At 40.9% G+C, this 15,883-nt stretch overlaps 1 protein-coding gene across 33 annotated transcripts in view; it reads left to right on the top strand.

Annotated features, from left to right (window-relative positions):
* PTK2 (protein tyrosine kinase 2) overlaps nt 1-15,883 on the top strand; it is a 341,630-nt gene that overhangs the window by 217,158 nt on the left and 108,589 nt on the right. For 22 of the 33 annotated variants that reach the window (XM_054518897.2, XM_063726842.1, XM_054518900.2 and 19 more), the window contains one exon: nt 13,132-13,149. The exons of 10 other annotated variants lie outside the window; for them this stretch is intronic. In XM_054518897.2, the coding sequence (XP_054374872.1) occupies nt 13,132-13,149 (18 nt within the window). Of the gene's footprint in view, nt 1-11,924; nt 12,009-13,131; nt 13,150-15,883 lie in introns of all 33 variants that reach the window. One more of the 33 variants, XM_063726850.1, reaches the window with a different exon arrangement.

The raw sequence follows: 15,883 nt of genomic DNA, 5'->3' as shown, positions 1-15,883 counted from the left end.
TCTCTGTCTGTTGCTGAAAGCTTGATTTAAATGCTAGCTTTTAGGAATTAAAAGGGGAAAGAAAAGGAAAAAAAAAAAACTTTGCCCTAATTTTAGAGCGTTGTCACCTGTTATATAAGTAGTTCATTTTTTTTCCCTACCAAATCCACGGGACACTGAAAAAATTAAAAAATAAAACTAAATTTAGACCAGGCACAGTGCCTCACGCCTGTAGTCCTAGCACTTTGGAAGGCCAAGGCAGGCAGATTGCTTGAGCCCAAGAGTTTGAGACCAGCCTGGGCAACATGGTGAAACCCTGTCTCTACAAAAACTGTAGCCAGGCGTGGAGGCGTGTGGCCATCGTCCCAGCTACTCAGAAGGCTGAGGTAGGAGGATCTCTTGACCCTGGGATTTGGAAGTTGCAGTGAGCTGAGATCACCCCACTGTACTCCATCCTGGGTGACAGAGAGAGGACCCTGTCCCCCCCCCCACAAAAAAAAAAAAACTAAATTTTAAAAGATAAATTCATTTTTGTAAATTATATACGTAATTTAATCAAATTAATGCTACTGATAATTTTTATGTGCACAAAGTAGTAGGTATTGAATGTTATTGATCTGTTCCTAGTACCTGGCTCACTGGAAATTATTCTGGTAGTCAGTCTGGTATTAAGAGAGACTCCAAACCACTGAGAAGCATACAGTTGTCACTGACTTCATATGGATAGACTGGCTGATCGTGTTGTGCATGAATAAGGAAGTGAACAATCAAAATAGCCCAGCTGTGCTGCCTTCTTTCCCATAGCCCTCCCTCTCCCACCATTACATCATTTGAACTCCCTTTGCCACTATTGAGATTTAAGTGTTCTTCTTAGTCATACCCTTTCTTCTATGGGTTCTAAAGCAGTTGAAAAGAATACTTGGAGGTCATATAGGTTTTGAAATATCAACATCGTATGTTGTAAAGTAGTATCCTGAAAAAGGACCCAGAACCACTCCTTCACCCTTGAGTTGACTTCTCGTCTCAGCTGCAGGCAGTGCAGACAGTGCAGACAGAAACTCACAGACCTCCCTGGCAAGGGGTAGCCTGAGGCACTTTCAAATTTTTAAAAAGGCCAAATGAAAAGCTGAGCAATAATGAGTACAACAAAAATTTAAAGTGGATTTTTGTTTTTATAAACTCTTCCCAGCCCACAGAAATCCAGCTCAGTCTTATAAATTTTGTTTCCAGAAGCGAGTATTCCCATCTTCTCCCAAGCAGCCTCCACGCCATAAAGGGGAAAAAATATATGAGAGTATTAGAAACAAATGTATTTTTGTCTTTGTAAAATAAATGCTTCACAGTTGGCAGTGTTGGGTATACTTGGCTTATGAACCATCTTGATCCTCTGGTGAAACTTATTAACAATAATTAATAAACTTCTCAATCTTTTTTAAAAAAGTATTATTAAAACACAAAAAGCCCATGTATCATCTTACCAAATATAAAATAAATATTGCTAACATCAAAAGGCCGAGTTATTTTTTTCTTTGCAGAAAATAATTTTAAAGGGAATGCTTGAAAGTTTAAAATATAAATTCTAGAGTTTGACCTCAAGTCTTCCCCCACCCCGTTTGTAGCTTATAGCTATACAGTAATTGTGGATTAAAATCAAACTGCATGAGTCAAGACAAAATATTTTTGATGCCTTTACAAAGAGGAGACCATGGAAATGAACAAATATTAAGTACCTACTATGCTTTTGAATTTTTAGTTTTTAAAACTTTTTATGGAAAATTTCAAGCATATACAGAAAAGAGAGAATAGAATTGTATCATGATTTTTTGTATCATCATCACCCAGATTCAGCAACTAAAAACTTCTGGCCAATTTTATTTCACCTCTGCCTCCGTCCACTTACATACACACATAATCCCTATTGGTTATTCCAGAGCAAATCTAAGGCATATTTCACCTGTAACTATTCCTAAAAGATGACACTTTTTTTACAAAACATTATCAGCTATCCAGTCAGTGTTCAAATGTCCCTGATTGTCCCATTTTCATATGTGGTTTCGTCTAAACAAGAATCAGACAAGAAGTACTTTGTGAATTTGCTTGCAACATCTCCTGTATGTGTCAGCTAGACCTTGTTGATTGTTTGTTACTAGTTGCAATTAATCTGTTGAAGAAATTGTGTCCCTTGTCCTATTCTCATATTCTGGATTAGGCTGATTACATCTCTGTGATGCTGTTTTGTTTAACCTATTCTTTCCTGGCCCCTTTATTTCCCATCAGCTGCTTGTTAGAATCTAGAGAAGTTTGATCCAGTTTGGGCTTGATTCCCCCCCTTCCCCCCAACAAGAATACTTCGTAGGTGATGTACATCTGGTTGTTCTTTGTGATGTTAAGACTAATCAGTGGGTTTAGGTCCCATCACTCTCTGATCCATACATGAGAACGTTCCCATGAGCATTTCACCTAATAGTTTTAGCAGCTGTTGACATTAATGCTTAGATTTCATCAGAGGCCACAAAATGGCACCCTGTGAATCCTGTCATTTCTTCTCCCTTTGTTTAGCTGGAATGCTTCTAGAGACAGCTTTCCCTCACCAGCTGCTTCACTACCCTCGGGAGCAGGCTTCTCCTGGGAAGACAGGAAAACTGCCTTTTTCTTTTCCTTTGTTTACCAGTTTTTAAAATAATAAATTTTACCTTGCTAGTCAGATGTCGTTCTTTGAGATTTTCTTTTTAAAATATCAGTATGAATTTGTGTGTTTTTCACATTGTTGGAATAGGAGGTTCCCCCATGACCACCCCAGGTTGGATGATTACTGGGAAACCTGTTTGCTGGAACACAGAGTTCGATAGTGTTCAGCTTTGTCAGCACCACACCCTCATGCCCAAGGAGAAGAATAGAATTGAGAGGTATGGTCAAAGGAAAATATCGCCTGCCTTATGTAACTAGAAATAAAAAGGAAAATGCTGATCCAGTTGGACTAATCTCATTATGCTCTTTATCCCTATTCATACCTGTTCCTCCAGAAGCCCCAGACTCCCTTGTTGCTGGCATACCCTCTGCATACCCTCTGTTTTGTCTTTATTGCTCAGTTTCCCCCAACTTCTAAAACACTACACCTCTGTCTTCTGGGACGTCTCTATATGTTCCTCTTTGTCACAATCCTCTAACTAAAACTCTGGAGAGCAGTGATACCCCTTGGTGCCTCTGTAACCCTACTGATGATGTCTGAGAACCATGGTAGCACTAGGACTGGAGATGAGGTAAGGATGCCATGATTCTCGTTGCCCCTTCCAGACTATTCTCCCTCAAAAACATCAGCTTTGAATCTCACATATCAGAACAAGGCTGTCCTATGTTCCTCAAAGTTCTGAGCACCCAGTTCACTGTCACTTCTCCAGCATCCCCCATCGTAGTTTGGGAGGATTTCAGTATTCATGGTAGGCAATTCTTCCAGCATGTCGTCTTTTTTTTTTTCTTTTTTTTTTTTTTTTTTCCATCGCCCAGGCTGGAGTGCAGTGGCGTGATTTCGGCTCACTGCAACCTCTGCCTCCCAGTTTCAAGCGATTCTCCTGCCTCAGCCTCCCGAGTAGCTGGGATTACAGATGTGCACCACCACACTCAGCTAATTTTTTATATTTTTAGTAGCGACGGGGTTTCACCATGTTGGCCAGGCTGGTCTCAAGCTCCTGACCTCAGGTGATCTGCCCTCCTTGGCCTCCCAAAGTGCTGGGATTACAGGTGTGACCCACTGTGCCCGGCCCCAGCACCTCTTCTCTCCATTCTTCCATTAGTGCTGTCTGCTGTTTCTCGTTCCTGTGAGGCCTACACTTTATCTACAACTATAACTTTCCTATAATTTCAATTTTAAGAAAACCCTCTCTGACCACCACCTCCAATTTTTCTAGCTTGTTCCTTGATCCCATCCCCATTCTGCTGTCTACATCACACTTTTTCGTCTTCTCTGGTTTCTTAACAAGCCTAAAACCAGTGATCAGTAATTGTACCTTCCCTGGTCTACATCCCCGTCGTCCCTGCCTTTTGCTCATTTGTTTGTTTTTAGCTCACTTGGCAGAAACGTTGCCAAGTTAAAGCCGGCTCGTTCTGTCCCATGTCTGCTGTAGCACAACTGAACCTTAAAGCGAATAGCACAACCACATTGCTTTGGTCTTGCTTTCAATTCCATCTCACAGCCACTTTGAACCTTTTCTTAAACCTCCAGCATTTGCCAGCCATAAGTGCTGCCTGCCTTGATCTCACAGTAGATGACTTGTCCTCACCCAGTTAGATCTACTACTTTTTTTGAGACAGAGCCTCTCTCTGTCGCCCAGGCTGGAGTGCAGTGGTGCGATCTCGGCTTACTGCAATCTCCGCTTCCCGGGTTCAAGCAGTTCTTGTGCCTTAGCCTCCTGAGTAGCTGGAACTACAGATGCCTGGCTAATTTTTGTATTTTCGATAGAGACAGTATTTCTCCATGTTAGCTGGTCTCAAACTCCTGGCCTCAAGTGGTCCGTGTGCCTCAGCCTCCCAAAGTGTTGGGATTACAGGCATGAGCCACCAGGCCCAGCCCAATTAAGTCTAATTTGTTACCAGTCTACCCTCTATCATTTGTTACCTGGTCAGGAATTTTCCCTGCTCTACTACGATTAGTTTTTTCCCAACGTGCAGCAGGCCAATCCTTGTGGCAACAGGTTTTGCCAAAGGGAAAAGATCTCATTCCCAAGGCTGCCATGTGAGGAGATGAGAGAACAGATGTCAAATATGCCTCTCCAAAGATGAAGTTTTAGGGATATTTATGGGATAGAGGAGCAGGGCAGTTGACGGCATGGGAAAAAGTGATTGGCTGTAAGGAAAAGTGAGTTAATAGGTGATCTGCACACACATAGTCAGGCGTCCTGACTCTTCACAGAGTGCATGTTCAGAAAATGGTAGCATGACCATGATCTGAGGGAAGAGTTTTCAGCTCTCTGATGCCATATGGTCATCTCTCCTGCATTGGCATAAGCCCATTTGAAGGATCAGTGGCCTCAAGCTGCTTGAGCGGGACAAGAGCTGCCCCCTACTTCCTGAAAAACAACTTAAAGCACCCATTACTGCAGTGACCTACAGGAAGCTAGTGGGAGTTTAGTTATGGATTGTCTGGCTATTTGACTTGCTAGTGGGAGTTTTTAGATCTAAGCGACTAAAAGCAACTGATATCATTTGGATATTTGTCCCTGCCAAAATCTCATGTTGAAATGTAATCCCCAGTTTTGGAGGTGGGGTCTGGTGGATGGTGCTTGAATCATGAGGCAGATCCCTTATGAATGGCGTGGGCCATTCCTTTGGTGATGAGTGAGCTCTGGCTCTTAGTTCACATTAGAACTGGTCCTTTGAAGTATGTGGCTTTTCCCCAACCCCACCCCTTGCTCTTGCTTTTGCTGTGTGATGTGCCTGCTCCCTCTTCACCTTCTGCCATGATTGTAAGCTTCCTGAGGCTTCTTCAGAAGCCAAAAAGATGTCAGCACCATGCTTTCCATAAAGCTGGCAGAACTGTGAGCCAATTAAAATATCTTTTCTTTATAAATTACCCAGTCTCTGGTATTTCTTGATAGTAGTACATTAACGGCCTAATACAGCAAACAAGGCAGGTTAAGTTTGGCAGGCTTAATCAGGTTAGCTCTGGTTTCATTAGCACATCACCCACTGTGGTTCCCCACCTTAGTAGCCCCCTTCTGACATCACGGGTCCCCTTATGATAGAAGAACTCTTTATGTGAGTTATTGTGATTCAGTGTTGCTCCTTATTGAAATTGCCCTACTTTTGCTTCCGGAATACCATATTCTTCCTACTTCACTCCTTATTATTCAGCACTTCACGCCTGAGGATCCCAGGACTCAGTTCTTCTGACACTTCGTGTCAGCCACAGTCACACCCTTGGGGATCTCATTGTGTTTCATGACTTAATTATGCTGCTGACTCTCAGATTGTTATCTTAGTTTTTCAGACTTCTTTCTTGAACTCCAGACCCATGGCCACTATGTTCTCACCGTGTGGAATCTGATGTCTCATAAGCATTTCAGACTTAATATACTCAAAAGGAACTGATATTCATGCCAAGCCTGCTTCTCTCCCCTTCTCCACTCACTAAATGGCACTACTTTCCTTCTGGCTGGTCAGATCATCCTTGGGGTTATTTTTGATGCTATTCTTTGTTTTCTTCTCCCATATCCAATCTACTGACAAATCCAAATTGCTCCTGGAAATAAACTCTGTACTTATATTAATTTTGCGTAAGTTTTTTCCTTTAAGGTTTACACTGGGAATGTATTTAGAAGACCAAGTCATAGATTGAAGTTGTCCTGTATAGGTACTCTGATTAGCAGCAATTACACGTGGATTTGTAAAGGAAAAAAGAACAGACAGTTCTTAAATTGTTTACCAAGAATTTGCATTAAAATAATGTAAGTATTGGCCAGGTATGGTGGCTCACACCTTTAATGCCAGCTCTTTGAGAGGCCGAGGCAGGTGGATCACCTGAGGTCAGAAGTTCCAGACCAACCTGGCCAACATGGTGAAACCTGTCTCTATTAAAAATACAAAAATTAACCAGGTGTGGTGGCGGATGCCTGTAATCCCAGCCACTCGGGAGGCTTAGGCACGAGAATCACTTGAACCTGGGAAGCGGAGGTTATAGTAAGCCAAGATCACGCCGCTGCACCCCAGCCTGGATGGACACAGCAAGACTCTCAATGAGAATAATAATAATAATAAACTATTGATTGTCCATTGTTCTTTATATTACAGATTCCAGGAATGTGAAGATAATATTTTAGTGGGCCCTTAAAAATGGTGATTTCCTTTATAGGTGTAAATTTCTCTGACAGAGGATTTCAAAATAGGCAGCTAAATGTCAGAAAGTTGTATTTTGGAGACTGATTTATTTTGATAGGTGTCCTTTTCAACTTAGCTTGTTTTTTAATTAGATTACTGACTTCATGTTGGAGCCCTTTAATGAATTGGGCAAATAAAGCATTTGCAGTTTTCAGGGCCTAGTATTTAAATATTTGAAAAGCAGGCATAGCTGGAAGGCCCAGCATAAAAATCAAGGGCCTGGTATGGTGGCTCACACCTATAATCCCAGCACTTTGGGAGGCCGAGGCAGGCAGATTTCTTGAGCCCAGGAGTTAGAGACCAGCATGGGCAACATAGCAAAACCCTGTCTTAAAAAAAATCAAGGACCCCACTTTTTGTTTTTGTTTTTTTTTTAAGGCAGGGTCTCGCTCCGTTGTCCAGACTGGAGTGCAGTGGCGTGATCTTGGCTCACTGCAACCTCCATCTCCCGGGCACAAACAGTCCTCACACCTCACCCTCCCAGGTAGCTGTGACTACAAGCACACACCACCACGCCTGACTAGCTTTTGTATTTTTTGTAAAGACAGTATTTTGCCATGTTTCCCAGGCTGGTCTCCCAACTCCAGAGCTCAGGTGGTCCGCCCACCTCTACCTCCCCAAGTGCTGGGATTACAGGCATGAGCCACCATGCCTGGTTCCCACTTTTACATTGAATCCTGGTTCCCCCGAAAGAGGGAAATACCATGGTGTTACCTGAAAGGGGTTCTGATCCAGACCCCAAGAGAGGGTTCTTGGATCTGGCTGAAGAAAGAAGTTGAGGCAAATCCATAGGGTAAAATGAAAGCAAGTTTATTGAGAAAGCAAAGGAATAAAAGAATGGCTACTCCATAGGCAGAGCAGCAGTGTGGGCTGCTGGACTAAGGATACTTATAGTTAATTCTTGATTATATTCTAAACAAGGGGTGGATTATTAATGAGTTTTCTGGGAAAGAGGTGGGCAATTCCCAGAACTGAGGGTTCCTCCCCTTTTTAGACCATACAGAGTAACTTCCTGACCTTGCCATGGCATTTGTAAACTGTCATGACATTGGTGGGAGTGTCTTTTAGCATGCTAATGCGTTATAATTAGCATATAGTAAGCAGTGAGGATGACTGGAGGTCACTTTTGTCACCATCTTGGTTTTGGTGGGTTTTGGCCAGCATCTTTACCACAAGCTGTTTTATCAGCAAGGTCTTTATTATGACTTGTATCTTCTATCAACCTCCTGTCTCATCTTGTGACTTAGAATTCCTGACCTCTTGGGAAAGCAGCCCAGTAGGTCTCAGTCTTATTTTACCGAGCCCCTATTCAAGATGGAGTTTTTCTGGGTCAGATGCCTCTGACAATAGGACCACGCTACACAATGTTCCACAGTGTTCCATGCTGCAGAGACACTCCTGTGATGCTGATGGGTGACCCAACACCAATCAGCCCATTCTGCCATCTTTCATAGGAGTCTTACCCCTTGGTGGTGAGTGTTTCCTTAGCCTCCAAGTGTTCAAACTGTGCTTTTCTTATCTAAATGTATAGAGAAATAAGTAGCCCTCTGCAGTTATAACCATTCACTGTGACCACTGTCAGCCACTCCAAAACTGCAGCTTTTGCTGGTGACTTGCCAATTGATCACACGTTGCCACACATACAAAGTTCAAATTCTCCCTCACAGTATGGAGTAATCCCTGTACCCCAAAAGCCAAAGAGAACAAGTAACTCAGTACAAAAGAGAGCAGAGAATGAGAAGAGTGACATCGTCTGTCATTTTTCAAAGGCTTCCTGGGAGCCTTCTAAAAGGGAATAGGTAGGATTGCAATAAGCTAGTTGAGACTGAGGTTAATCTGAACCAGCGTAATCACATAGAAAGTTGGACTGGTGAGAAAGGAAAAGTTGCTCAGAGCAGCCTGAGGTATGTGAGGTCTGCAAAATTTATCAGTCCCAGAAAGGCAGGAGTACGGGGCTTCATTCATGCCCTCCTCACCCCTATCCTGCACCCAGGCCCGGAGCAGTTGTTGAAAGGCATTTTTTTCTTGACTAGTGGCCTTACCCATTATCTTCACATTCCTAGAATTTGTGAAACAATGTAGGAACTCTCTCTTTTCCTTTAAAAGGAAACATTAATATTCTGAATGACTCTTGACTCATTTAGAATAAAAGCCAGCGCCCTTACCAGGAGCTAAGAGGTCTTAGACACTCTGGGACCTCACTGAGTGCATCTCAGTGCCACCTCCCCCTTCCCACTCCCAACTCTTCATCCACCTCACCTGACCTCCCTGCTGCTCCTCAGCACGTGCTCACACTGACCTCTGCAGAGCCAAGGCCTGTGTGTGTGCAGCACTGGCCTCTCCTGATGTGTGCATGGCCCTTTCCCTCTCCTCCTGGAAGTCTTTGCAGATGACTCCCTCCATAATCACCATATTTAAAATGGTAGCCCCACTTGAAAATATTCCTTCTTCTGCTGTTTTTCCCTAGCACTTACATGTTGACATGCCATATAATTTACTTATTTTATCTTCCTTCTCCCTTACTAGAACGTAAGCTCAATAATTTGAAAGTTTGGGTTTCTGTTTTGTTCACTGTTCTAACTCCAGCACCTACATGGTATGCCTAGTTTATGGCAGGTGTTCAATAATTAAAATGATTATCTTGAATACAATAAAAGTCCTAATCCTTTTTGTTTTTGTTTTTATGATGTGTGATACTATTCTTGGTATTACTCAAAAAGAGTTGTACTTTTTTAGAAAATTCACTTTTTAAGTTAGTATAAAGAATATTCAGTCCAGTTTGGAAATGAACAGTAGAAAAGTAAGAAGAGTTAGCACTTGTGCAGTGGTCACTCTGTTCTAGGTGCCCAGAGAATCCCATGGAATCCTTTCCCAACCTCCTTAATGGAGGTAGCTTCTGTTATAACCCCATTTTACAATAAGAAAACTAAGCAACAGAAGTTGAGCAGTGTATCCAAGGTCAGAATGAATAATTGAGCCAGTATTTGAATCCAAACTGTCTGGCCCCAGAGCTAGTGTTCCATGTATCTTTTATTTTTCTGTAACTTTACGCTTGGAGAATGGTTGTAAGAATAGTAACGTGATGTCTCATATGTTCTTTCCTCCATTTCACTATGTTTATATTTTGGCTCTCTTGCTTTATCACTCTATAGGTTTTTTTGTTGTTGTTGTTAGTTTTTTTCCTTGAACCATGTGAAAACAAATTACAGACATGGTGCCGCTTATAAACATTTCAGTGTGTGTTTAAGACCAAAGATATCATCTTATATGATCAGAGTATAATTATCAAAATCAGGAAATTTAATACTGAAGAAATGCTCTTATCCACAGTCCAAATGATTTCATCCCAATAATGTTCCGTATCGCTGTTGCTTCCTGATCTTTCCCTTCCCCAGCCTCCAGTCCAAAATCCATCCCACATCACACAGTGCATCCAGTTGTCAGGCCCATCGTGGAGAGACAAGGTCTTCCTCTGTCACCAGGCTGGAGTTCAGAGGCTCTGCCTCTGTGGTCCAGGCTCTACCTCCTGGCTCCAGCAGTCCTCCCAACTCAGCCTCCTCAATAGCTGGGGCCACAGGTGTGTGACACCACACCTGGGTAATTTTTGAATTTTTTTGTAGAGACAGGGTCTTGCTATGTTACACAGGCTGGCGGGCCCATCTTCTTAACTGAGAGACCAGTTTATGCTTTCCTCTAGGGCCATCATATACAAAGTCCAGAAATTTAGTGTATGGGTAGCTTTTCAAGTCAAGCAATAAGATGAAATTGTCAGTAAATGTTACTGGGATCGGCCAGGCGCGGTGGCTCATACCTGTAATCACAACACTTTGGGAGGCCAGTGTGGGCGGATCACGTGAGGTCAGGAGTTTGAGACCAATGTAGCCAACATGGTGAAACCCTGACTCTACTAAAAAAAAAATACAAAAATTAGCTGGGCTTGGTAGCAGGCGCCTGTAATCCCAGCTACTCGGGAGGCTGAAGCAGGAGAATCGCTTGAACCCGGAGGCAGAGGTTTCAGTGAGCCAAGATTGTGCCATTGCACTCCAACTTGGGAGACAGGAGCGAGACTTCGTCTCAAAAAAAAAAAAAAAAAATTGTTAATAGGATCAAAGCATGCCATTTGAAAAATATTACTGAAGTGTACATTTCTGTTCTCATTTCTGTTGCTAGTATATTGACAATGTCAATAAGATTGTTACCATCTTGATGGGCAAACAGTCCTGACCCTTGTTCTTGGGTCCATACTTCTGATCTTTCTTTATGATACCCTGTGAGTATGCAGTTAAATGTTCATGTTACCTGTGTCTGTCATATGTTAATGACTGCTGCATCTTAAAGGGCTACATCCCTGCGTCCCTGGCTTTGACTTCACTTTCACACTTGTCCACTATTGCCATTACCATACTGCAATTGCTGCTTATTTTCTCATTTTGCTGTATGCTTCTGGAGAGCTGAGATGTGTCTTATCGATCCAGCTTTTTGACTCTGAAATGAGCTTTGAGTACATGAATGAGTGAGCAAATGAATCCATAATGCTAGTAGAGGTTTTGCAACCTGTGTTTTCAAAGATCCTCATTGCCAGTTTTTATGTTAAGGTAATTTATGTAAAGTATATAACTCAAGAGCTGTGAGTGTGTCTTTGCTAATGATTTGGGGAAAGTTTTTCGTAAAACTCTTTCACAAATGAAGATCTGCTATTTTTCTGCTGTGGTTGAATGTTAAATGTTCACAAGAGTCTTGAATTATTTATTGGTCTTTGTTTTTTCCTTTAACTGTTGTCATTTGGAAAAATATCTGAATATTCAACTGGCTGGCTCTATAGAGCTGGGATATTCTTACGTCTTGTTTCTGTATCAAGTGCTAATCTACAGGAAATTAAATTTTAAAATATTAGTATGTTTTTTAAAACTCAAGTCAATCATAGTAAGAAATAAGGCATGCCAATAGTCAAAATAAAAGCATTGCAATTTTGTATCTGTTTTTATAGATAAGCCTTTAAATGTAACAAAAGTTGTCTTTTGTATTGAAATAATTTGTTTCTATTTTTCTCTTTCCCCTCTTGCCTCTTTATAAAGGAGTCAGTCACTGCCAACATAAAGTTAAGAAAGCTAGGCGCTTTCTCCCTTTGGTCTTCTGTTCCCATGATCCTCCTTCTACGGGTACTGCACTCATATTTGCACAGGCTCTCCTATTAACCAGAGCACTCCAGAGAAACTAACTCTAACTTGATGCTTATAGATTATCCTGAACAGATCATAGCTTTATTGAATATTAGTGTATGTGCTGTTCATTGTTCAGAAGCAATAAGGGGATTGGGGTGGGGGCAAGGTTTTATGTCACCGTTTTTGGGTTACTCTCTTGAATACAAGATTTTTTGTTTGCCTGTTTGCTGGTTTTTAAATGCATGACAGGGCAAGAAGTCGCTTCTCAGTTTCATTTGTGTTGTTTGAGTGTTTTCCCACAGAGGTCAGCAGGATCACACTTTTTGCATCATGGATTTCCTAATATAGCATGCAACTGAATGAAGGAGAATGGCCAAAGTGTCTCCCTAGTTGTCTGCTTTTCATGCTTTGGGGACAGATATTTAGGGCTGCTGCGTAGTAGAGGCAGCTATGCCATTTGGAGCATTTTCAAGGAAAGCAAAGATTATTTATAATAATTGAAACAGTAATTTCTCCAAACTATTCAAAACAAAATTTATTCTGTGCAAACTTAAATGGGAACCTTCGTTGTCAGCAGAGCTTCAAGTACTGCACTCCCCACAGTTTATAGTAGTGGGCCTGGCCTATGTCTACCTTATAATATTTAAATCCCACTGGCTTATTGGAATGGGCTTGCTGAGGGCTTATTCTCTCCTTGTAACTAAACATACAGATTAATGACTAGTTTGTTTGCATTTTTATCTGAGGGGACACAAGTTCCCTTTGAGGAAGGTAGAAACCATTTTTAAAATGTAATTGTAAGAGGCAGTCAAATTAACTTTGCTTAGTGTGGCAGAATCCAGTTTACCCTCTGTAATACTCTAGCTGTGTAACTTCATGTAATACATTGACAGCTTTAAAGTTGGCATTATGCCCTCAAATTCAAGTAAACATACCACCACTACAGTCTTTCTTTATCTTTTGAATTAAACCCTGGGGGATAATTTTTTTTTATTTTTCTTACACTTTGGTTTACTTGTCATTTTAATAGTGTTTTCCCCTCTCTTCCCTCTTCTCCTTCCTATGTCTCCCTCCCTCTGTTCCCTACTTCCCTTTCTTTGCATGCCACCTGGATCTGCAGATGAAATTAGTGGGGACGGTAATATTTATTTTCACATTTGTGTTACTGCTATGAGATAATTATTTATGAAAATAAATACAGTTTAGTATTTAATGAAAGGCAAAATGTGCTTTTGATCCAACAGAACCAAGTACAAAATGGTATGCAAAATATTTTAAAAATTGCTTAGGGCTTTGGCATGGAAAGGATAGCTATCAATTTCTTAATCACATTTTAGTGGTAAATTTGAGTTGTTTGTATTCCTAGTAAATTTTCTAGATTTCATTATTAAAACTTTGAGAGTTCTTAAAAAATGTCAAAAGCAAAATTAGTAACACTTGAAAGGTGTAAATGGTAGCAGTCCATACACTCTGTTTCCCAAGTATAGTATCTGTGTGATAATTCCTAGTTTGGGAATGAGATAGTAGAAAGGAAAGAATGAAAAATGATTTTAAAGACTCACAGAAACTAACGGAATTAGGGAAATATCAGCAATAATGATAATTGGTTTTTCAAATAGTTGATAGCACTTAAGGTAGAAATTTAAAAATTGTAAATCACACTCTATGTTTTACATTTCCCATCTACTTCATATACTGCTTGCATGAAACTTTATCCTCCTTTATACTAAAGGAGTAAGATTTTATAAACTAAAATTACGAAGGAATTGTATTTTTTTCCTCCTGATTAAAGAATGCTTTTACTGAAGATTTCACCTATGTTCATTTTTGTAATAGGATAGAGATACTGATAACTTGAGTATAACAAGCTAAGCAATTTCGGTAAAAGGTCTTAAAAGTGCATGTTCTTCGCAGGATCTGAAGTCAGAGATTTGAGCTTCATTTTTAGATTAATTCTGTGATAATAATCAATTAGCAGCTGCAGTTCATCTGGAGCTTTGTGCACGGGACACTTCACTGACTTGATTCCTAATTCTCACAGCAGTCATTCAGAATATCACTGGGTACTGGCCTCACTGTTTTGCATTCAGAATATCACTGGGCACTGGCCTCACTGTTTTGCATTCAGAATATCACTGGGCACTGGCCTCACTGTTTTGCATTCAGAATATCACTGGGCACTGGCCTCACTGTTTTGCATTCAGAATATCACTGGGCACTGGCCTCACTGTTTTGCATTCAGAATATCACTGGGCACTGGCCTCACTGTTTTGCATTCAGAATATCACTGGGCACTGGCCTCACTGTTTTGCAGGTGAGGAAAGTGATCATCAGAGGATTAAGAGAGACTCTAAGGCTGCTAGAGGCAAGTGGTCAGGTCTTAGGCTCCAGCCTTGCCCTTTTTCCACTGCCCCATCCAGTCAGCAACTGACTAGCTGAGGGATTACGAGCAAATTGCTTCATCTCTTGGGTCTTCACCTGGGAAAGGTCTCAAGTGGTTGTTGTGAGGATTACTCTGTAAGCATCAAAATTTAGATAAATGTCTGCAAACACTTTTGTGTATTTTCCCACCTATGAATTTCTCAATACTATGAATTAGCCAGGGCAAGTGTGCTTAACCCATTTTACAGGTGAATAAGCTGAGCCTTAAGGGTAGTCACTTGGTCTTGGTCAGCAAGGCCCATGGACCAAATATGGCCCACCTGTTCTTGTATGCTACAGTTTCTTGCCTGTGAAATAGGGATGGTGATCATAGTACAACTTCAAAGAATTTTGCTGAGGATTAAATGACAATATATGTAATTATTTACAACAGCATCTAGTATATGGTAAGCTCCCAATAATATGATTAGTAGTCAATGTCATTATTAAATATAGAATGCAGACCTAGCTTCATTTGTGCCTGGGCCTTTGAACTTGTTTCCTTTTTTCTTTGTATTTTCCTTATCTTTTGAATTAACCCTTGGGGAGTAACTTTTCTGTTTTCCTTAAACTATGTTAAACTATGTGGAGGGCCTAGGAAGTTTCAGGCTGGACTCCAATTTTTTAGGGCCCTTGAGTATGTAAAAATACCTATCATATCAGTGTAATACTATCTTACAATCCTAAAAGCCAGGAAAGAAAAGCAAAATACAGCCAAATCAATGTCAAGAATTCTTGAGAAGGCCGGGTACAGTGGCTCCTGCCTGTATTTTCAGCATTCTGGGATTATACTTGAGCCCAGGAGTTCGAGACCAGCATGGGCAACATGGCAAAACCCCATCTCTACAAAACGTACAAAAAATTAGCAGGCATGGTGGCGCGTGCCTGTAGTCCCAGCTATTTGGGAGGCTGAGTTGGGAGGATCACTTGAGCCCAGGAGGTGAAGGCTGCAGTGAGTCAAGATTGCACCACTGTACTCCACCCTAGGCGACAGAGCAAGAACCTGTCTTCAAAAAAAAAAAAAAGGAATTCTTAGAAATGTACACCAGATATTACCACTTGAAAACTCATATGTAGAAGGTTATAAACTTTTGCAGATCATGTACCTGCAACATTGTTGATTTTACTCCATGAATTCTCTATTCACATTGCATCATAGTACACACACCTGCACTCCAAATATAAGTAATTCCCAGACAGCTTTGATACATCCCCAGAGATTTTATATACAATTCATACAGCTAAAAAAAAAAAAGAAAGAAATTTACAGGTTTTCTCTTGTGATTGTATGAATTAATTGAAATGTATGCAACATGATACTTTCCACAATATGTGCTAGCCTGATATATATTAGCCTATTTATTTTACTCCTTCACAATTATTTTAGAGGTTGGTATCTCTACTGAGGATTATATAAAATGAGACAGTCCTTGAAGGACTGCTGTCAAACC

Source organism: Pongo abelii, chromosome 7 (assembly GCF_028885655.2).
Source record: "Pongo abelii isolate AG06213 chromosome 7, NHGRI_mPonAbe1-v2.0_pri, whole genome shotgun sequence".
Classification (NCBI taxonomy): domain Eukaryota; kingdom Metazoa; phylum Chordata; class Mammalia; order Primates; family Hominidae; genus Pongo; species Pongo abelii.
Note: the sequence above shows the minus strand (reverse complement) of the source record. Positions and strands in the feature narration are given on the sequence as shown.